The 22,464-nt window shown below is 40.8% G+C and overlaps 1 protein-coding gene across 14 annotated transcripts in view; it reads left to right on the top strand.

The window, feature by feature from the left end:
* ATP2B2 (ATPase plasma membrane Ca2+ transporting 2) overlaps positions 1 to 22,464 on the top strand; it is a 385,606-nt gene that overhangs the window by 325,450 nt on the left and 37,692 nt on the right. For all 14 annotated transcript variants that reach the window (XM_039558683.1, XM_039558677.1, XM_039558674.1 and 11 more), the window contains 4 exons: positions 9,580 to 9,821; positions 10,335 to 10,569; positions 15,807 to 15,986; positions 16,952 to 17,039. In XM_039558683.1, the coding sequence (XP_039414617.1) occupies positions 9,580 to 9,821; positions 10,335 to 10,569; positions 15,807 to 15,986; positions 16,952 to 17,039 (745 nt within the window). The remainder of the gene's footprint in view (positions 1 to 9,579; positions 9,822 to 10,334; positions 10,570 to 15,806; positions 15,987 to 16,951; positions 17,040 to 22,464) is intronic.

Genomic DNA, 22,464 nt, shown 5'->3' with positions numbered 1-22,464 from the left:
GGCTCATTGGCCATAGCACCGAAGGAAAGTCCTGAGCATGTTAAACAGCTCCACTGCGGGTTTTTTATGCCACTGTTATTTTTCGGTGGTTTCCATTTATTCCGTCCCCTTCCAATTTCCCCTCACTCCAAAGGCTGGCAGTGCTCAGTGCTGGAGTGATAGGGGCTGAGTGTTTGGAGGAGGTGAGGAACAAGATTTTCTGGGAGAATTTTTCCCTAAAGAAGCACAGGATGTTCCAGCTCTCCATCACTGCTGTCCCGTTTCCTCCTGAATGAATAATCAGGCACAAATTGGCCGCAGTCTCCGTCTGCTGCTCTGCCCAGCCAAGGCATCATTCCTGGTGTCCTGACAAGGAGAGAGCCTGGCCAGAGGACTGGATTTAGAATGAATCCCAAACATTATCCCACCAATCATGCAAAAAAATCCCTCTGAGAAAATATTAGCTAGGCATTGCTCTGACAGATTATATCCACTTGAGCTCATCCATTTGCCTCCCAAACCCCAAATGGAACAAACCAAAACCAATTTAAAAATAGTTCCAGCTGATGTGTGCTGGTAAAGAGGAGCACATTTTGTGTCAGCAGTGAAATATCTGCTCTTGGTGTTTTTAGACTCCTTTGGAGATGGGTGCTTGAAGAACCCTTCTCCTTACCCTGGAAATGAGTACTATTAACAGAGAAGATCTGTAATTATGATGGGCTATAATCAGGAGCTTCAATCAAGTGAAAAAACTTCCTTTTTTATGTGGCTAGATTTGCTTTGCACTCACTAAATTTAGCTCCTTCGACTGTACAAATTGTTTGTAGCTGTGGTGCCACCAGAAAGGCAGCGAGTATTAGGATCAATCTTTGCTTTGGTTTGGTCTTTCTAGAAATTTAGTTTTCCTACCTGGTTGTATTTAATAGAAAAATAGACAATTCAGAGTATGGATACGTGTTCTGCATGGGAAAACTGGAGGGACAGATCAGCCACCTGTAAATACTCTTTCTTTTATGGAAGCTCAGGTTTTTGATGCCCACATGTAAAGGTCGTGCATTTTCTATCATTAAATATAATGATTAAATTCTTGTACAGTATGATTATTATCACAGCTCACATTTTTCGGATGGTGGCACTGGGTTTTTCTGTTTTGGTTTTTTTTTTTTTTTGTGAGGGGAGGTTTGGTTGATTGGTTTTTCCACTTCTAATTAGTTAAAAAGCATAGAGAAGGCCATGCAAATAGAAATGAGAGTGAGTGTATGTAGATACCATGGAGTAGATGATGGGTTTCACGCTTTGTGGTTGAAATTCATGTATGGGAGCCAGGCAGAAACAGGCATGAGATGCACTTCAGACTACCAGTGGAGGTGTTTTAAAAAAATGTGATTAATTTTGATTAAGAGAGTTAAGTAGTTAATAAAAGGTGAGGAGTCCTGATGATCACATGGTCAGAATAATTGAATATTACCATTGGCTTGGTGGGAGAATGGCTTGAGATGTGAGGGAACAAACTGTTGATAAATGACTAAAGTGTGTATTAGTGTGGCTCAAAGGGCATTTTCCAAACATACAGATGGTGCTTAGACTGAAGAAAATGTATCTCTGCTTCCTTAAATCTAAAAGGGGATGTTTAGCCCTAAAGCAGATGCTTTAATGCTTTTCATGTTGGCCAACCCCATGTAAATCCCAGTGTTGGGTCTAATTTGGAAATTCACTTTTTAAACTGGAGATGTTGCCTTGGAACTGAGCTTTTCCTACCTGATGAGCTCCACCCCAGGCAGTTTGTGTCCTGTTTTCTCTGTCTGCAGCTCTCACAGAGCCGGTCTAGGACTAACAGGCAGTAAAACCTGAGTTTAACAGATCCAACCCAAGGTAGCAGCTGTTGGGTGCCATTAAGGAGGCACCGATTACAGCCCTGCCATTAAGTGCAATTTCTTTTTTGAAATGAGAAATGCTCAGCTCGGTTGTTGTGCATGGCAATTTGCCAAATATATGGAAGAAATAATTAGAAATTGATAAAATCTCTTCATCTGCTCTTAATTTTAACCAGTTTGGTTTAAAAATTGTCCCTTTGTCACTCTGGTCTGGGTTCTGCTGGTATTGGTAATGGGGCAGAAATGCTGTGGCTTTCTTTCCAGCAAACTCAAACTGAAACCTTGGACTTAGACTATATTTAAAGTAAATTAGTTGTTAATTAAAGTGAGTTTATAACAATTGCTGTGTCTACTTTGATTATATAGGTTACTTGTCAACAGTTGTTGTTGCACTTAAAGCTGGAGCAGCACCAGAATAAATCCAACAATCGCCAGTTCCCTGGGGCTGCACAAAAGGATAAGAGTGCAGGTTTTAGTGGCCATATTTGGAAAGGGAATAGGGAATTTTCCAAATTTAGAGCTAAATTATCATGAAATAGCACATTTTAATGGAGTGTAGGAATGGGTCTGATCAATAACAATTGGAAGGTCCCTAAACAGAGACGAATAATATCTTATAGAGCAATAAATATGCCAAGATTCCTCTGGGGGAAATGTGGAGAAGGAATCTGTGCCAGTAAAATTCAGTTTAATCTCATCTGGAAACACCAAGGCTGGAGGATCCTAATCATAACTAAGAATTAATAAGCAGTGGCATAACAAGGCAGAGTCCATTCTTTGCGCTCTGGTGTGGCGCATTAATGTACCTCTGGTTAAATCCAGCCACAAATTACTGTCCTTTGGAATGGAGAGATTTTTCAAAATGATTTTTATTTTTTAAATGAAAAGACTTCCAGCCTTCTGTTTTAATTATTTGGATCTTGAAATGTAGGCTATTTATTACCAAAGGAAAAAGTTCAAATTAGAGAATCAAAATGGGTTAGGAGATGGGGAGGAATAATTCATAGTTTTAGGTTATGGAGTTTCTGCTGAACTGTGATGTATAAATGCAACACCTCTGTCAGTGCTTGGTTCCTTTGAATAGTATTGTTAAATTACATGTGCAGGACTTTGTGAATAGATATCCTTAATTTTTAAAATTTATCTTTTTTTTTTTTTTTCATAGTTTAAAATCAGAAAACCCTGCTCTGGTCCAAATTAAATTAATTACTTAGATAAATGTGGTTAAATTTAGCTTTGTTAACTACTTCTGCTAGAGCTATCCTTTTTATCTGGTTGTGAAGCTGAAAGAAACAGAAATTTTTGCTTTAATTAGTGGTGAGGGTGATCAAATGTTGGCACAGGTTGCTTACAGAAGTTGTGGACTTTCCCTCCCTGCAGATATTCAAAACCCAAGTGAACACAGCCCTGAGCAACTCTTTATTTATTTATTTTTTTAATTTGTACAAAGCAGACATATCCATCTTAAACTAGTGAGAAAAACCAAAAACCAACAATTTTCATGTTTGTGGCAGTATTTTTTTGCCTTTCTTCTTTTAAATGAATCAAAGGCAAATTCATCCTTCAAATTAAATGGACAATTAAATTATTTGCTATTAAAATTAAGGGGTTTTTATTAAAAAGCTCTCTGTGAATGTAAAAATACGTGAGATTCAGTGAGGGGGGAGTGGGGACTGTCACACCAGCCTCTCAGTCTGTTCTTCATGCTTGATTTCCCCTTCTTTCAGAATCACTCGTGGGGGAATTCATGGGCTGTATCCTTTTTTTCCCTTGTCCCTGTTCTGTGAGCTGAAAGGAGCACAAGTCCATATTCACTGAGCCACATCAGTGCTGCTCCCTCAGCTTTGCTGCTGGGAAATGTCACCCTGATCCATTGCATAATTACAGCTGGCCCCCTTGCAGGGGATTATTGCCTTGCTGGAGTTGCAGGCAAGATGCTGAAATGCTCCATTTTTATATCAATTTATAGCTGACCAAACTTGTCCCCACCTCGAGCACCAGCAGGAGAACGATGTGGTGCCACAGCATTGCCTCAGACTGGGCATCGTGGTCAGCTCTGCCTTCAGATAATAGGGAAAACCATTAAATAATTATCCTCCCAAAAATGAAATCATTACCCTGCATCCCAGCTAATCTCAGGCAGAAAGCCTTTGAACATCCTGGAACTGTCATGGGAGAGCTGATTGTGCCGGTTGTACCTGGATAATTCCGTAATTTCGGCTGCTGCACAAAGGAACTGGCTCTTAAACTGAGAGAGTAATGAGAGAAAAATTTCTGGTACTCTTTTCCAAGGAAGTTTGGGCAGACCTGATATTTAAATGGGTTTAATAACCATGAGGGATATTCAGCTTGGGGTAATTCAGGAGCCTCACCAGCCACTAGAGCAACAGCTCAATGTATAACTTTGTTATTATGAAATAATCTTGTTTACACCTTAGATTCCAGTGTTCAGAATTTACATCTCTTTTGCATGTTCCGTTGTGCTTTCATTTTTGGTTATCTAGATGTGGAAGGAGCTGACAGTCCCTTACCTGTCAGCCAGGATTTGGAGAAAATTGCCTTGGTTTTGAGAGGCTTTTAGTGGTAGCTGCTTAGAGCAAATAGCAAGAACTTGAGGTGATCTGTTTGGTGCCATTTTCCCAAGAGATGGAGCCAAATTCCAAGTGTATGAGCCTTGGGGATTTCAAAGGATGGATGTGCAACCATTGGACCCCAAAAAATGGTGCAAACTGATCAAAATCAGGGATTCAGAAGCTCGCTGTCCTTAAGGGTTATGGACCTCTCGTTCCTGGGAATTGAAATGAAGTGAGGGGAGAGATCTGTGTCATTTCAGTGTAGAAATACTTTTAATCCTCTGAAGGTAAAAAGGAGATAAATTTACTTTTGATGAACAAGTAAATATAAGTGGATGGGAACACCTGTGTTAACCTACTCAGCACTGTGCAAAAGAGTAGAAAAAGCCATCAAAGCTTTAACGTTTGAAACGTTGGACTTTAAAGGCAGTGAGTGAGCTCAGGACAGTGTGAAAGTCCTGCAGTCTGGGTCTCCTGGTGCCACAGAGGTTACACAACCAGCCTCAAGTCCATAACTGTTCTTCTCCAATTCCTTCTGCTGACCCCAATTCAAAGTGACTTTGGACTTTATTTTAACTGAATTTCAGCAGCCCTGTGCCTTGCAGTGGTGGTTCTGAGCTGGGAAATTGCTGTGTGGTACCACAGAGCATCGTGCTCTGTGTAAAACACAGGCAACTTCTTCATCATTAGCATGGAAACACCACTGAAAATTCCAAACTGGGCAAGGACAAGTTGTGATCAAAAATGTTATTCCAGGTCTGTCCTCGAGGCTGCAAAGATCAGAGTCTACACAGACAGAAAGGCTGATTTTTATTCCTACGTAGAGACCTTATGGAAACAAATTCACAGCATTTTAAGGGTGCACAGCTGCTGCGAGGTTTGAAGGGAAGCTCTTCTTAGCACAGGGGGTTGATACATTTCTGATTTTCCTCCCCATCCCAGGGGGAAGGGGTAGTGAGCAAGAGGCTCCATTTCTGGTTGCCAGCTGGGCTTCAACCATTGTTCTGGCACCAGAATCCCAGAGAAATTCGAAATACAAACTAAACCAGCTGAGAGCTGGTATTTATTTCACTGCTGCCTTATTGCCAACAGAGCTTCTGGAACCATTTCCCATTTTGTAATGGGAAACTTTATTTAGTTAAATAAAGTTTTGGATTCTTGATCCTTGGCTAAAAAAGAACTCACCCCTTTCATTTTGCAGCTTTTCTCCAAGATAAACAGGCATTTCTAAATCTCTGTTGTTTCAGCTTGAAGTCTGTTGAAGGAAGCTGTATCTACAAAGAGCTGAAGCATTTGGTTATAAATTAGTATGTTTTAATCTTGCTTTAGATGCCTTACATTAATCTATTGATTCGATTTACGTAACAAGGGAATATCTCTGACAGGACCACAGTTCTTTAGTAGTTCTTTTTACAGTATTAGAAATTTAAAAATAAATATATCACGTGGTTTGAGCAGCATTCATCGTTCTTGGTTATTTTAAATTTTACATATATCATGTTTGATTATGCAGAGAAAATTCCTGCACATCCTGGTCCATTTTATCTTTTGAGTAATTAGAGTATGAAGTGGAAATCTTTTGCAATTTAATTAAATTTTTTTTTTTGTTTTCCTGTTGTGATGCTGGGTTGAAATAGAACACTCAATAGTGATACGATACTCTAGCAAAGCTCATTTTTTATGTTAATAAATTCAAGTATTTACAGTCATCATTACTCTAAAGGAGGAGTTCAACCTACAGAACACAGGAGAGTTACGTACAAAAAATTAAGACAACAAATTATGTGTGAAATACTAAAATTTTAATTTAGAAGGACTTCTTGGATCTGCTTGCAGAATCTTCTCACATCAGAAGGGGCAGTGAGAAAAGGGAGGTTTAGTAAAGAGTTACGGTAAAAATGGGAATTATTTCCTAATCTAATTTTAAAAGTTTGAGCATCTCTTTAAGTTTTATCTTCCTTCTTAAAACCTTTTATTAGTCAATTATTTCCCAGTGAAACAATTCTGAAAATTCCCTTTGTAATCCAAATTCAGTATCAGGTCAATAGTGGCTTTGGATTGGTATTTTTAAGCCTTGGTGATGCAGCTGTACTTTGACCTAGAAACCCATTTCGATCTGCTGGTTGGAACCAGGACTTTTTAAACATCTGTCTGGGGGTTCTTTGACATGTGAGTAGCTGCTTGCAATTGAAATGTTGTTGATAAATAATCCAAAGGCTTGGGAGAAATGTTTGGAAAAAGTTTTGCAAGGGTCACGACTGGGGGAAGATCCTGGCTCAGTCCCTTCCGAGCAGGTGATGGAACAGATTGTAGGTGACTTGTGGGGAGCAGAAGGTCCCTCCTGGAGCTCCCCTCGCTAAATCCCAGCTCAAAGCCTTTCCCTCTTCCCTCTTCCAAGGGTTCCATCCTCCCAGGAGTCGCTGAAGCTGTTCCCAGCGAATCCTTCCAGAGTAACCCCATCGGGCTGTCCTTGTTTTCCAGGTGCCATGAAGTGCAGGATTCAGCGAGAAATAAATTTAGCTCCAGCACAGCAGGGACTTTCAGAGGCAGCAGCTTCTGCAAGGGATTGTCAAGAACAATCTGCAAGGAGGCTGCTCCTGGCATATAGACTTTGAGCTGGAGCAGTGCAGGGAAGGAAGTGCTCCGTGCCAGCTCTCAGCACCATATGCTTGCCCCTAATGTAACTCACAAAGAGTATGGAGACAGCAGCTGCTCTGCAGGGAGGTGGCCACTTGAGAGATTTTGAAACCCTTCCCAAGTGTCTGTTCCTTTTCTTTTCATGGGTATTTTTTCCCCCCTTGCTTACGTATTTGCATTCAAAAGATGTTCCCTGAAAGAAATCTAATTTTAGCCCGCAGTAAGAACAGGGGAGTGTGATCTACTTTTTGTTGAAATAGAGATAATTTTGGAAGGACTCTGATATTTAGTTTTTTTTGTATTGAGAAATGTGGGCAGGTTTTTATTTTTTTGATATCCATTGGTATTAGGGCACAATGAAATAATCTCTATAAATTAATTATTGTCTAGGATTGTCTGACTTCGATGGGAAACTTTGTCTTTCTTTGGGTTCCAGGAGTGTTCCAGTGGCCTGATCACATTCACAATTAATTCAATGTCAATTTTCACTGAGTTCAGTGACAAAGAGAAGCATAAATGAGGATTTAGATCTAAAATGGAAAGAGCTGGATTTTAATATGCTCAGAGGAATGGATCTTCCCTGGCATCCATCACTACCCAGGCACTGAAGTTGATTCCTCTGTTGCACTGAGAAACCTGAAGTTCCTGCCACATATCAGGAACTCTGTGCCTGCAGTGCCAAGAAAACAAACCTTATTTATGTAAACAAAACTGGATTTTAAAAGGGATTTTTTTGACTCCTGAGATATTTGAGTCCACTGAATTCCAGATACACCTCACTACGAACACTTGCATTTTGAATTAGGGATTCTTAAGTGAATTTGGGAATCCAGAGGGAAGTTACATCACAATATAATGAGGTTATAGCAGGTAATAAAATTAATGTATCACACTGGCATTTTTGCTGAATGTCAGTGTTTTACAGTGACCCTGGAGCGATGTTAAAATGTCATAGCAACACCAGAGTGACCCATATTAGTCAGTAAAAATGATGGTTCACATAAAAGAAAGATGTTACAGTCCTTTTTGGGAGGATAAATCTCTTTGAGACAGAGATTTTTGGGTTATTCTGTGTTGTTCATCATAGCTGCATCTCTCTGAAATAGAAATGACATTAATCTACCTGTCACCAGGTATAAATCTTCCTGCTGATAGGGAGATGATTCTTTTGGAAAAATTCATATTTCTTTGTTTACTTCAGGTCTAGACCAGTCTGTTATCATCTATCTGACCTTCATTTTTTAAACCAGCTGCAATCAGTGGTTTTCTGGGATAATTAATTACTCATGCTTATTTAAAAGGTCCCCTTTTCCCTTTTTGTAGCCATACTTGCCGCAAGAATTCAGAGCCAGTAGGATGGCTGATTTGCAGCTTTAATCATTCCCTGTGTGAGCCTTCATCCCAGTGAGGGACAATGTAGGGAATTCCATCAGTTAGGAATCCCATTTCGGAAGTAAACTGGATTTTAAAGTGAAATTGAACATGGATTCTGAATACAGTCCCCCAGTCCTAATTCTGCAAAATGTGAGGTAAATGTTTAACTGACTCTGAAAATGATGACTTAGAGTCTTGGCTTGAGCCAAATCAAAGTCTGCTTTCAGTGCAAATTAAAGCTGTGAGATGATTTCCTGGTTTTATTCCCATAAGGGCAGTTTAGCCCTGGCTAAAGGAACACCTTCCTTATTCTACTGAGCATAAGAAAATGTACGGAATCAATGGTTTGTAGTTCACACATTGGCCACTTGAAGTCTGGGGTCCTGGCACAAGAATATTTTGTTTGGGGTATACAACACTTCCAAGAAAGTTTGTAAAAGAAGTGTTCATTTATATTTTGAAAGGGAATTTAAAGTCTTCCTTGTCCTTCTTCTCTCCTTCAGAAGGACTGAGAATTGGTAGAGGTTGCACAGTGTTCAGTCTATTCCATTTTCTCTAACATACATAGAATTTATCTGAAGCAACAGACCAAAGCAATTCTAGAAATGGGTACATTTAGACATAGAACTATTATTTTATAGATTTTTTTTCACTGAGATTTATTGTTATGGTTGGATGGAGATCTATTTTTACATAATAAATGCCTGGCAGGAAAATAAAAAGGATAGAGCTTTCTTTACTCACTCTTTTAACTGTGAAAATGGGCAAACCAATGGAATTCTAAGCAAGAGGGGAAAGAAAATCCTCTGTTTGTGACAAGTGAGAATTGCTTGGTTTTGAACCTAAGGAAAGTTCCTTCCTTTTTAATGGATTGCCCAACCATCACAAGCTGCCAATGGCTAATTTAAGAAAAAAGAAATGCACAAGACCAAATGTGGCAAATCTTGTCTAGGGAAATATTTCTTCTTGTGAGGAGATGCTTCAGGTCTGTTGGAGCTCCATGGAGTTTTTACCTCGCTTTTAAAAAACTGGAAGATTTGTGGCTGCATAGCTCAGATCTTAAACTGTGCCCCGTGACTTCACAAATGATCTAATTGCTTATTATTAGAGAAATTCATCTCCAATTCTTTTCTTCTCTCCAGCCACCAGAAAAAGAGGGTGGGCTGCCTCGCCAGGTGGGCAATAAGACAGAGTGTGGCCTCTTGGGGTTTGTCCTGGATTTGAAGCAGGATTACGAGCCTGTCCGGAGCCTCATCCCTGAGGAGAAGCTCTACAAAGTTTACACCTTCAACTCCGTGAGGAAGTCCATGAGCACGGTCATCAAAACGCCGGATGGCAGCTTCCGCATGTACAGCAAAGGAGCTTCTGAGATTGTCCTCAAGAAGTGAGTGCCCTGCATCAGTGGCCTTGTTCTTCCAAAATGCAAAGCATTCTGACACTAATATGTGGGAATTCTGGTGTTTGGAATTGGCTGCTTGCACCAGAAATATGACAAACTTTAGCAGCATAGGGTGCTATTATTGTTTTTTAATTTTTTTAAGTGCTTCTGGGAAATTGGCTTGTTTTTCTTAAAGAGTTGGGTCTGCATTTGGTGATTTACAAATGGATTCTTTATCTTCGACCCATTTGGAAAAGAAGCACCTTTCAATTTCAGTGTAAGTTGTCAGCTCATTGATTACTGAGAAAAGAACGCGTGAAGGGCTCTTGGTGTCTGTGCAATACATTACAAATTGTCTCTGATATTTCAGTAGTGAATCTTCTAGAAATTTACAGCAGAAACTCAAAACCTGCCATCAGCAAAGGAAAGAATTGACTGAAATGAGCTTGTACAGGAAATACTTTGGCAATCATGCAGGTGCACACTCAGTTTTTAGTCTCTTTTCCTTCCCCAAACCAGGTGTTCCAGGATCCTCAACGCGGCTGGGGAACCTCGGATCTTCAGGCCCCGCGACAGGGACGAGATGGTGAAGAAGGTGATTGAGCCCATGGCCTGTGATGGGCTGAGAACCATCTGTGTGGCTTTCAGAGACTTCCCCAGCAGCCCTGAGCCCGACTGGGACAACGAGAATGACATCTTATCTGACCTGACTTGCATCTGTGTTGTCGGCATTGAAGACCCAGTAAGGCCAGAGGTACATCCAATTTTTATCTTACAGAGAATTGAACATGAATGACAGGTTTCTTACAGGTTTTATCTCTTTTTTTTAATTAGCTCTGTCAAAGAAGCAGAAAATCAGCTTTAGAAGTGGGTTTTACTTGATAGAAAGCCAAATAATTAAGGTGATAAAATTCAGCTGTCTGTCAGCTGATATTTAAATAAAGGAATATAGGGCTTTTTGAACTGCAGGACCGAGATGACCAGCAGAGGTTTTGTAATGCTCCCACATGTTAAATAATTTTCCTTCAACAGTGCAGTGATGTGCAACTCTGAAAGCAGGGAAGACAAGTGCAGTGATTAAAATTGCCGTGATTATAATGGCAGTTTCCACAGAAACTGGAGTTCTGCCATTTATTGTTAAAGTTGCCACTTTACTTAAGATTGTACCTGGTGACTACTCAGAAGAACTTGTTTTTAAGGTTGTATTTGGACAAGGAAAGGCTGCTGATATCATGGATATCACACTTACATGGCTTGTACAAATATATTTAAAATTTCAGCTCAACTGACCGGAGTAAATCAGATTCAGGTGGGCACATGGGAAGGAAATCTCTGCTACTACACTTGTAAATTGTATTCCTACAGAAATACAAAGGGTAGAGTTAGAGACTTCTGATCTCTCTATTTGGTGCTTGATAATTAATGGAGAGTTAATTCCGTGTTAGGGTTTGGAAATGGCGATGGTAACTTTGGAGCTAACATGACACCACCCCAGGTACCAACTGCACAGCTTTGCCTTGCCTCAGAATGGATTTTATTGGGGTTTTTTTTCTCGGTATGAAGGTTAAAATATAAAGTAAATCTTGCTTAGGTGACAACTGGATGATAAACACCTTATCTCCACGAACAGCAGATAAACAGCATCCACTTTATCTGTCATCAGATGGCCTCTTGCTGCTAATCCATCTGTCCCCACGCCTGACATTGCAAGGCTTTCAAAATGTTGGAAAATGTCCTTTAGGAGTTCTGTCTGCAGAGTTCCTTCAATGCTCCAGCTCACATATTCGGATATTTTGTAGAAAATACTTTGCTGAAAATATGGATATTTTCAGAAATATTTTGTCAGTGGCCACAGGAACTGTGAATCAATCCTCTCCCCCTCCCAAAATTGATTCATGATCCACGTTAGAAAATCGCTTAAAGTCAGGTTCCGTGTGGTGTGACAGACTGCGGGATTGGGGAGCAGTGGGATTTGCAGTTATTATGGAAAATAGCTGCAAACTCTCCTTTCATGTGATTGTTAGGAGGGTGTTTTGTAAGAGAACTGCTCTTATCTTGCAGGGAATAATTTCTTGGGAGCTTGAGGTAAAAGTGAATAATTCTGCTAAAAATAGAGAGTAAATCTGACTTCTATGTAAAGAATCAAAGAGATGAAGGCAGGAAAACATCTTATTTCTAAATAAATATTTGAATATTGTATTGAATTTCTTGTAGTTTAACACCAGAACATGCAGGAACATTTCTGTTTCAGTGCAAGACACACAATAAAATATTTATAATTCCAGAATTTTAGTAAATGTCGGACATTTGGGATTTGGGACTTTGGTTTTTGGTTTTTTTTCCTCCTTGTCCCTTTTGACTGTTTCAAAGTGGCAACAACATCATGAAAATATTTAAACCAATATTTAAATTATTACTACTCCTCACATTATAAGGAGTAGCAGTACCTTAGGGGAAAGACGTGAACCAATAAACCCTGAGCTAGGAGAAAACCATAAAATTCAGAAAACTCTCTAGGTATGGAATACCTGACTTTGTTGGAATATCATGATATGCATATGTGAAATCCCCATTGGTGATGCAAGGAGTGAGATGTTGAGCAGTTATAGGGAATATTTTGCCAAAATGAAATTTGCTCATTGAACAGACTCCTCACTGGAGTTTATGAATTTTCAAAGTGCTTCCTGTTGGGGAAAAAAAAAAAAAGAACATAAAATTTAGAAATATTAGTAAAAGTGCTGTTTTATCAATTATCTCAGTATTCATGGATGTCAGGATTTATTCTGATAGAGGTGATTGATCAGGTAATTCCAATAAAACAATGCCCCCATCCTGGCAGCCTCCAGCTTCCCTTCAGTGACATTCCCGTGTTTCCTGGGGAAGGCTCAGGATTTTCCTTTTCCCTGAGATGTTGTTGGAGCTGTCCCATGGATGCTGGGCAGGGAGCACCTGTGGCACATGGCTCGTGTGCCTCCATGGAGTGATTCCACTTGGGAATACCGGCAGTGGAGGGGTCCTGCTGCCCTGTTCCAGAGATATTCTTGGGATATTCTGGGAGCTTTCTGGCACTCACATCTCCCCCCACATACTAAAAAACCCAACGTGCATTAATTATTTAACACTGTTATCCAGCAACTGTCCCGTTTTCTCTGGAATGCCAGCCATGGACACCCATGGCTTTTCCATATTCCCAGGTTAATTGAGACACCAGCTGAGTCATCAGCAGCTGCTGGATTTAGCAAGCACTGAGCTACTTGCTTGATATTTATATTTTGCGGGTGTGTTTTTTATTTTTCTTTGATAAATACACAGGAAGAGAACAAACAGAGTGATGCCCTTCTCCTGCAGAGATTCTCTGTTGATCCTGACACTCTTTCTGGCTTGATTTTAATGAGTCTGAACTGGCTCGCACTTATTTGCCAAAAAACGCCTCCAGTCTGTTATTTCTGGGAGATGAACGTAAATCCCTTCCAAATATCTCCTATTTATTTGTCACCTGATTGGGAAAGATATTCCTGCATTGGAGATTTTGTACATGCATGCTTGCATTGGAAGTTTTGCTTTGCAGAGGGAAAATAAACCAAAAAATTGTGAAATGTGTACTTAAGCTCTGCAAAACTGATGGAAAATATCTGCTTCCTCTGCCCACTCCGTCTGCCAACACTCTTTCTCCCTCACAGCAATAAAAAAATATGAACAATATTTTAACTGTAATTACTGTACACAGTATTAAATCAGATACCACCCACCAGCTGTCCAGAAAATGACAGGAGAGGAAAACAGAATGATTTCTCCAGTTAGATGAGAGCTGGATGTGTGTTTGCAACTGGGACTGTCCTCCCCTGACCTTGTTTAATGGGACTGGCCCTTCATGGCAATAACCCTTTCTCGCTGCTTGCACTGTAATTCCTTCTTCTCCTTCCTGGTTCATCCACTGGAATATTTCCAGATATCCATCTAAATCTGCCCTGTCCTATGCACAAGGCTCACCACAGCTCCAGTGAGTACCAAAGGCATTTCCAAGTGACAAATGGGATCTAGGCAGGATTATTAATGTGGAAACTGGGGAGATCAGGGGTCGTTTGCTTAAGGAACAGATTTAAGCTGATCACACATTCCCCTCTAGAAATCTATTTCATATCACTAAAAGGCTTCAGGTCTAAATGATTTTTCCAGGGTTCACAATTTGTGGGGAAAATATTCCCAGTTAGAGGTGAGGAGATGGGAAGATAAAGCTCTGTCCCTGGGTTCTGCCCTTGATTTTGTGATCTGTATTGACAGAGTCCTTCTGCAAACAGCACATCCTGTAGACGCCCTCTGAGGGTGGAGGGATTTTCTTGGGAATCCTGGGAAAAGTGCTGCTCTGGTCCTCACTGAGGTGTTGGTTTAGGGAAGCATTTTGGAAAACAGGAGCTCCACAAACTGCTTTTAATAAATATGAACAGACATGGTGTGAAATTATTCCCAGACTGGGAGAACCATTATCTGTGGTGTGGTGTAGGGGTTTAGGGTTTTCAGTGCAGACCCAGAGCCTTCCTGGCCCCAGGAAATCCCTCAAAGCCCAAGATTTGCCACACTGGCTCAGATTTATGTTGTCACATAAATGCCCTCAGCAGTGTCCCCTACTTGTGGCTACAGAGGAAATGAAAATATATAAAATACATAAAATTAGCAGTGTAATGTTGGAGATGGTGTCTCCTTTTCTGAACATTTTCTGCACTAATGGATGAGATGAATCCACTCAAATTGGCATTGAGCTCCACAGCACATTTCTATCTGTGCTGGAGGTTGTGATCAGCAAGGTGCATCAGATACAGATGGTCATATCCATTTTGATACCTTCTCTTAAATAGCTGTGGGTTTTTGTAATATTTTTTAATAATTGTGCATTGTCATCTTCTGAGTAAGGCAGTTCTCTTTCCTGTAGCTCTGTGAAGGGCTTCTGTCTTCATGATGAATCCTGGGCTGCTCTTAGACTCTTGTGGGTAAAAATGAAATTTAGAGAAGTGGTGCTGTGCTGAAGAATGACATCCAGCCCGTTCTGGATGCATGGAACACATTTCTCATTCTTCCACATCAAATAATATTGCTGTTTTTCTCTTGCAGAAATAATGCTTTCATAATAATAATAATAATGCAAAATAATGCAAAAATGCCATGAGACTGAATTAATTGGTTAGTGATATTTACTTAGAAATTATCATTAATTAGGGTGTAGTTTAAGGGAACAGAATTTTTTGCCCATCTGAAATTGAGCTGTCGATGTGGAACCTTTCTATAGGCTTCATTCACCCAAGTAACTGTATTAAAGGAGTTTTATTTAATTATTAGGAATCAATATTTTCTTTTAATTCCACACATCTTTCTTGGCTTTTTTCAATAATCTGTGTATGATGCCCAGCCAGAATAGAGCCCCTACATTGACCTCACAGCCCCTGTTACACCCTGAATTCTCTCTCCCTGATACATTTCCTGTGCAGGAGAAGTTTGTCTCATGCAGAAAAAGGCTTAACAAAAGTCAGGCTTCATTTTTTATGATTTTGAAACTCCTGTGTTTAGGAATTCCACCTGTTGATAAGCGTGAATTAAGTAGTGCTAAATCACAATAACTTTTAAAACGATCTTGTTGAAAGGGAGGTTTGGATCAGAAGTTCAGTCATTTCCTGTATTCTCCATTCCTATTTACACGTGTTGAGTCATTATGTTCAGCTTGTTAAAGGTCAAAAAAGCTGCAGAGCACTCATTTTTATTCAAGTGGGGAGAAAATTTAGGGAACTGATCTAAAAGATGGTTTTTGTGCTTCTCGAGACAAGATTTGCCTTGCCTGTGGTGCAACCCCAACTCCACAACAGTCGAGTAATGGCAAAACACATCTGATTCCTCTTTCTGCTTCAGGAATTTCTTGGCCTGAAATTTTTCTGGATGGGAACACCTGCATTGTGTTTTAGCTCTGACCCAGGAGCTCTCTGTGCCCTTGCCTCGCTCTTGCAGGTGCCAGAAGCCATCCGGAAGTGCCAGCGAGCCGGGATCACCGTGCGCATGGTCACCGGGGACAACATCAACACTGCGCGTGCCATCGCCATCAAGTGTGGCATCATCCACCCAGGGGAAGACTTCCTGTGCCTCGAAGGGAAGGAGTTCAACAGGAGGATCCGAAATGAGAAGGGAGAGGTAAATAGAACCCAGTGAAAGCACTGGAATATTCTCCTGCGCTGGTGCGTGCCTCAGATCGGTAAAGACTGCTTGGAAAAATCCCTGCTTTTTTCTCCCACTAAATTTTTTGCAATTCAAAACAGCAGTGAAATTGCAGTCTTTACTCCTCCAGGATCAGTTTGGTGCTGGCCTAATTCTGCAGTTTTTAGAACCACTGCACTGCTCCACAAGAAATCAAAACTAAGCCCATTAAAGCAGGTTTGTGGTAAGGAGGAGAAGGAACTCAACAGCAATTCTGCTCCTAAAAATGCAATCTGTACTGAGAACCAGCTCCTCTCATTTCTTTAATTTATTCCACTTTATCTCATGTACTCACTTCAATGATTTGCATAAAAAAATCTATCCTTTGGAAGATTTTTAACTCCTCATCTAAGATGGAGCTCACACACAGCTCTAATGAAGTAAAATCTATGCTGGCTCTTTGAGTCCGTCATAAATGAGTGGACGCAGTTGTTTGCTCCTTGCATTGATGGATGAAATCCTGGGAATGTCAATAAATGCAACAGATTTGGCTCTGTTCCTGTTGCTACACAAGAAAATCTTGCCATTATTGGTGCTAAATGAAGGATTTGGTTTCTCATGCGGAGTAGAACAACAAACCTGTATACAGGTTTGATCAGCTTTGAGAAACTCCTATATCTGGAGTGATGATTCTGGGTGGAATTATCCATAAAGAAGATGAGAAAGGCTGGTTAGGTACTGTGGAAAAATTTACCTGATTTAGCCAGCAGATGAACCCTGCTAGTAATGGCCTTGTCTTCACTTGCAGCATCGATGGCTGCTGGAATTTCCCTGTGCTTTTGGACAAAAGCTGCATGTCTGAGTAGTGAGGGGAATTGTCTGACACAAAGACATAAATTTTGCTCATCACAGGCAGGTGGTTTTACCTTTTGGGTTCTTTTTTTGTGTTCCCCCCCCTGCAGATTGAGCAGGAGCGGATTGACAAAATCTGGCCAAAGCTCCGGGTGCTCGCTCGTTCTTCCCCCACGGACAAACACACTCTGGTGAAAGGTGGGTGCAAACTGCCTTTGTGGGGGTGGAAATCAATGCCAAAGGTGTTGAAGCATCATCTGCCTTGATTTCACTGTTACAAATCCACCTGAGTTGTCATTTATAGCTGCGCATCTCTACACCACACAAGGAAGCTTTCTTGCACTCTTGTGTTTGTGTTCGACCTCAGCCTTGAGATGGAAAAGAACAGGAAACTCCTTGGCAGGAATAAGAGAAATACCAATAAGATGTCTGGCAAGTGGATGTAGGCAATGACATATTTGCCTTGTGGCTTTTAATTGGAATGAGGCTTGAGACGGGAAGGGAAAATGTGCATTTGGTGGGCAGAAAGAAAATATTGCTGAGAAACATAACATATAAACAAGAGAGGTCACAGATTTTGTTGTCTTTGCCTTACAGCCCTTTATGATGAAAACAAGAGCAGTCTCATTAAGAGTGAATCCAGTCACTCCAGTGCATCTGTTCTCCCACAATTATTTTAAAGAGTATTCCAAGAGAAGAAAACCTTTTCCTGTCACAGTAGCAGTTATTGGTGTGGTGGAACTGGGAGCTGCCCAGTGGAGATGGGGATTTTCAGCCAGTTCCGTTTTTCCTGTAGGCTCATCTAATTGTATGATTTGCATTGGCTTCCTTTAGATTTCTGTGTTTTTAGGGTCTGTCCTGCAGGAGCTGCACCCTACAAACAACATTCTCTCACCGTACTGTCTGCAGATGGAATGCTCCCATAAAAGGGGGGTTGGTTTGCAGTTTCCTTTTTCTTTTGATGACTTGACATCTTATTCTGTTGAATTTGAGGCTCACACTTAGAGGCTGATGGAATCAGCGGTTTCTGAGCAGGAATAACCTCATTTTTGGCCGTGCTCAAGTGGAAGCCCCATAAGCAGATGGTTGTCTCCTGGCTTCCTGATGAAGAAAGAGCTGGAATATTTTACTAAGGCCCTAGAAAGTCTGGGGAGCTCCTTTTAGCAATTGGAGCAGCTGAAGTTCAGGCTAAGATCCAGCTGATCCGTTACATGTTTTCAGCTGGTTGACTCCTGCAATAATAATCTGCATTTAGGTAGAAAGTCCTTCAGGTTCCATTGCTGTGATTCCATACATGACTGATTCCAAAGGTTTTTGAGCACCATGCAATTTTTAAAAATGCCTAAATGACTTTAGAGCAGAAGTTCCATTGTGAATTTGAAGATTGGATCATTTGGGTCCTTTGGGCTTGAGGCCAGGTGGAAACACAGATCATTCCAGGGAACTCTGGCATGGTGCTGGATGGGGCAGCTGGACACATAATGTATCATCCCCACCCCACTGTTTCCCATAAATGTCTTCTAATGTACACAGTTTATTATTATGGTAGTGAGCTGTGTAATTTATAAATAATATACAAATCTGGGGGACGTGTGCTCCAAAATAGTTTTCCAGCAGGGGTTTGTTCAGGACTGGAAAAGTTTAGAGGGCATTTTTATCTCCATGGGTCAGGGTTAGACCTGCACAAGGTCAGCTGAAGTCTCCTCCCCTCCCCAGTGCATCTTAAATCCTGTTACAGCTCTCAGAACAGCCCTTGTACAGCCCCACAGCTGATTTGTTTCAGAAACACAACAATTTGTGTTGCATTAAGTGGATTAACCAAGTCCCTCGGGAGTGCTCGTCTGAATCAGTCAGGATTTTCCCTCAAGAGGAGAAGGAAACCTTTGCCAGGGAAATTGAAATCAATAGAGAGCTGGAGAAAAAGGGAACAACAAATTGGTGGTGGTTTGTAGCACATGCACTTTGACAGCCCAAAAGATATTTACTCCTACTGGATGCCGCATGCAAGCAACACAATTCATGTTTTAAAGATGTGGCAAGGTCGAGAGAGCAATTAAGTATCTTCACAAAGTTCAAGGACAAGGCTGTGGAAATCATGATGGAATTTTTTGGCTGGTAATACTCCAAGGGCCATTAAAAGTTACAAGAAACTATTTAAATGTTCACTAGTTTTGGGCCTCTTGTTAAAATGTTATGTTTTTCTCAGACACTTGAGGGATTGAGAGGATTTTCTCCCCTTTGATGTATTCTGTCTGCTCTAGGCTAAAAACACACATCAGAAAATAAACTTTTTTTATATTTAATTTTTAATGACATACAGCTGCTGGAGGGAATCTTTTTTTCTCCTTAACATAGCCCAATCCCACCCAGCAGAAGGATCATTTTTATTTTTTACTTTTGTTTTTACTACTGCTCAGGGACCAGAGAAAGGCATGGTTCAGCATTTCAGCCTGGGCAGACACTTGCTTTCAAATGTTTATGGCTTTGAAGTAGAGGTAGATTGAAAAAACACCCATCAGAACGTTTTATCATCACAAACTGCTTTAGTACAAAAATCTCAGTCCCACTGAAATAAAATATGGGATGGATTTTAAGATACCTGTTGGTATAATTTCTTATTTTTTGCTCTATTTCAAAATATCCCAAGTAAAACCACATATCATTTATACCGATATGAGGTTACAGTGCTATCGCTGAAATAATTCAAAATCGTCAGTTTATCTCTTAAAAACACTGTGGGAAACAACTGTTTAGCACTGATGGGAATTATCATCAGAAGGTATAGAAAAGATCAAAGAAATACTTTACCAATTAAAGAAGCTGTGCCTTCCAATATATTTAAATTAGAGTGGAATTTTTTTGGTGTGATATTAAAAACAACTATTCTCATGTAGGCCTAATTTGTTATCAAGCAGAAGGGGAACTTTAAAGAAGAAAAGATTTTTTAATAATTACCCTTAATTACTGAAATATTTCAGCTATTATTGCATGGGATAGTAGTATGTTCATAACCTCATTAATGTGGAAAGCCACGAGACTGGGTAGAATAATAAAAATACAGAAAATTGAATTAATTGATATCCTGAACTTTGGGGAGGACTATTCACTTAATTCCCAGTGCTGTCTGTAATGTCATACAGAACATTTTTATATTAACCTTTGAATCTCTATCCAGGCACGTACCCAAGCATGTAACTGAAATAAATCTGAGCTTTCTTCAGACAGACTTTGCAAATTCTTGTCACGTTAACAGGGAGCTTCCGAAAGTTTGGAAGTATTAAAAACTAGCCTGAAATATTAAAAATAGCCTGAAGAGGATGTGTGTTATGAAAATACGTGGCTGTGCTATGTTTAGCTTGTCAAAGAAACACGAATCTGGGTGAGCCTGTGGGAGGATCAGCTTTCCTGCCTCTCTAACACCTGAACGGGGCTGCAGCTCCAAAGTGCTCAGCTGGAGCTGAGTTTTTCCTGCCTGCTTTAAGCAGTCAAGACAGAAAGAAATCTCCAAACCAGGAATTTTTTTTCTCCCAGGAGTTTCTTACTGCTGCAGCTCTGAGGGCGACAATGCCAGTGAGGGTTGTTTAAATGGAGCAGCATTTGTCCTGTGACAAAGGGAGAACCTGGGGCTGGGTGGGACGGGTCTGAGCTGAGCCATGGGTGCAGAAGAGACGTCGTTGGTTAATATTCCCTAAGTTATTGTCCTGAGTGGATTTGATTTAGTGCTTGATTAGTGTTAGATGGGAGGCAGGTGGGAGATGTAGGATGTATTTCAGTTTTGTACCTTGTATTTTGTACTTTTTAGAGCAAGCTTATGCATTTAGAGCCCCTCTTGACAGCTCTGCATGGTTGTTTTAAATATGACACAGGCTGCTTGCGCTGAGAAACTTGTGTCTTATGCAAGCTGCAGGACAAATTCCTGCCCAAATTTCCTTCCCAAATTCCTTGCCACATCAGTGGGATCCCTGTGTGGAACACACTGTCGTGTTCTGCTCTGGGTGTGCTCCTGGGGCTGTTGGATGAAATTCTTTCTGACAGAAGGAAGTCATGGCCAAACAGCTCCAGATGAGGGAAGAAGCCAATGAAAGAGCAAAGGCTGTTTTGGCAGGAAGCTTTGAGGGTTGAAGAATTCCCCATGAAAACCTGTTTTTATTAAAATTCTGCATGTAAACATTCAACTGGAGTAAAGCTGTATAGTTCGAAGAAATTTCCTGGTTGTTAGACATGACTAATTAATGTTAAAGCTTCTTTTGAGCCACTTGGACTGAGTGCAATGGCCAGGGAACGTTCTCTTTACTGCCAGCCTGTTGGCTCATGCCCTCAGTCCCATTTTTCCCTGATCACACCAGAGGTTGATCCCCACGGCTCAGGAGAGAGAGAGGAGAGCCCTTCCTGGACATCCTTCTTTTCTTTGGTCTCCTCACACTGGGAATTTTATCTAGGCACACTTCTCAATACTGAAGAAAATCCTTGAGGTGAAACCTGATCTCAGCCATTAACAGAATATTAAAAACAAGCCCTATATGTGTTTGGAAGGAGGCACATGCTGCAAAGAAGGCAAACATTCAGCAATGTGAGGAAGCAGGGAGGAGGAACAGATTCAAAAGAGCAGGCAGAAGTCAGGGAGTGTCAGTAGAGCTGTGACAAATCCTCTGAATCCCAAACAGTCGCTGCTGCTCCATTTTAGAAATTTGTCTGGCGTGGGGACGGAGTTTCGCAAAGCCCTTCTCTCTTCCCAGGGGTAGCACTGACATCCATCCCCACCATTCCATGTCCTTCCAGTGGCACTCGCAGTGGGCACTGCAGGGGAGGTCTGGGGCTCAGATGCTGATGATACCTGAGACCTTTTTGTGTCTGCTGTTCCATGGCTGCTGTTTATGCAGGTCTGTGCTCGGGGCGGTGCTGGGCTCATCCTGGCTGCATAGTTTGTGTTTTTTGGGATGAAAGTGTCTCCTGAACCTTGTGAATGACTGCTAAACCTTGTGAATGACTTGGCAGCACGCAGGAATTGGCTGATGGAGGGCAGTTGGTGGCACAGTCATCAACACAGTCACTATTTATATCCATTTATCTCTGTTAGGAGATCATTTGTTTGAGCCTCTTCAACTTGATTTGGGTTGTGCTCCCACTTGGAACCCAGTTGTGAGCAGATTCTATCGACCTCTTTGGAGCAGTTAATACCTTAATGAGCCAGAGATTTTAATGACTTTTTTTTTTAGGAGCTTAAACTATTAATTTAACATCAAAGGATGTGTTAATAACAAGAAGGGAAGACCAAGTAAATGCTTTTAACAGTAGTGACAGATGATGTTCCTGCTTATTTAGTAATAGCAAAGGCAAATCACCCCAACAAACTGGAAGCTCTAATTGTAAGATCTTATCAGAGTAATGTGCCATTCATCTGAGATCCCACTGCCAGTGGAAAGTGAATAGGGCTTTTTTCTCATTTTCATAAGTCTGAAAAGTACAGGGCAGTAACTGCTTGCACAGGGCACTGCAATCTTCGGGTGCCTGATAAGCCTGAACCTTGCCAAGAGGCAGCTATTGCTCTGTAATCTGCAATTTCCTATTTCTGCTTGCCTATCTGATAGGGGAGGGATTTTTTTCTGAGCAGAGTGAAAGCTTT

Source organism: Corvus cornix, chromosome 12 (assembly GCF_000738735.6).
Source record: "Corvus cornix cornix isolate S_Up_H32 chromosome 12, ASM73873v5, whole genome shotgun sequence".
Taxonomy (NCBI): Eukaryota; Metazoa; Chordata; class Aves; order Passeriformes; family Corvidae; genus Corvus; species Corvus cornix.
This window is presented reverse-complemented; position numbering and strand designations above follow the sequence as displayed.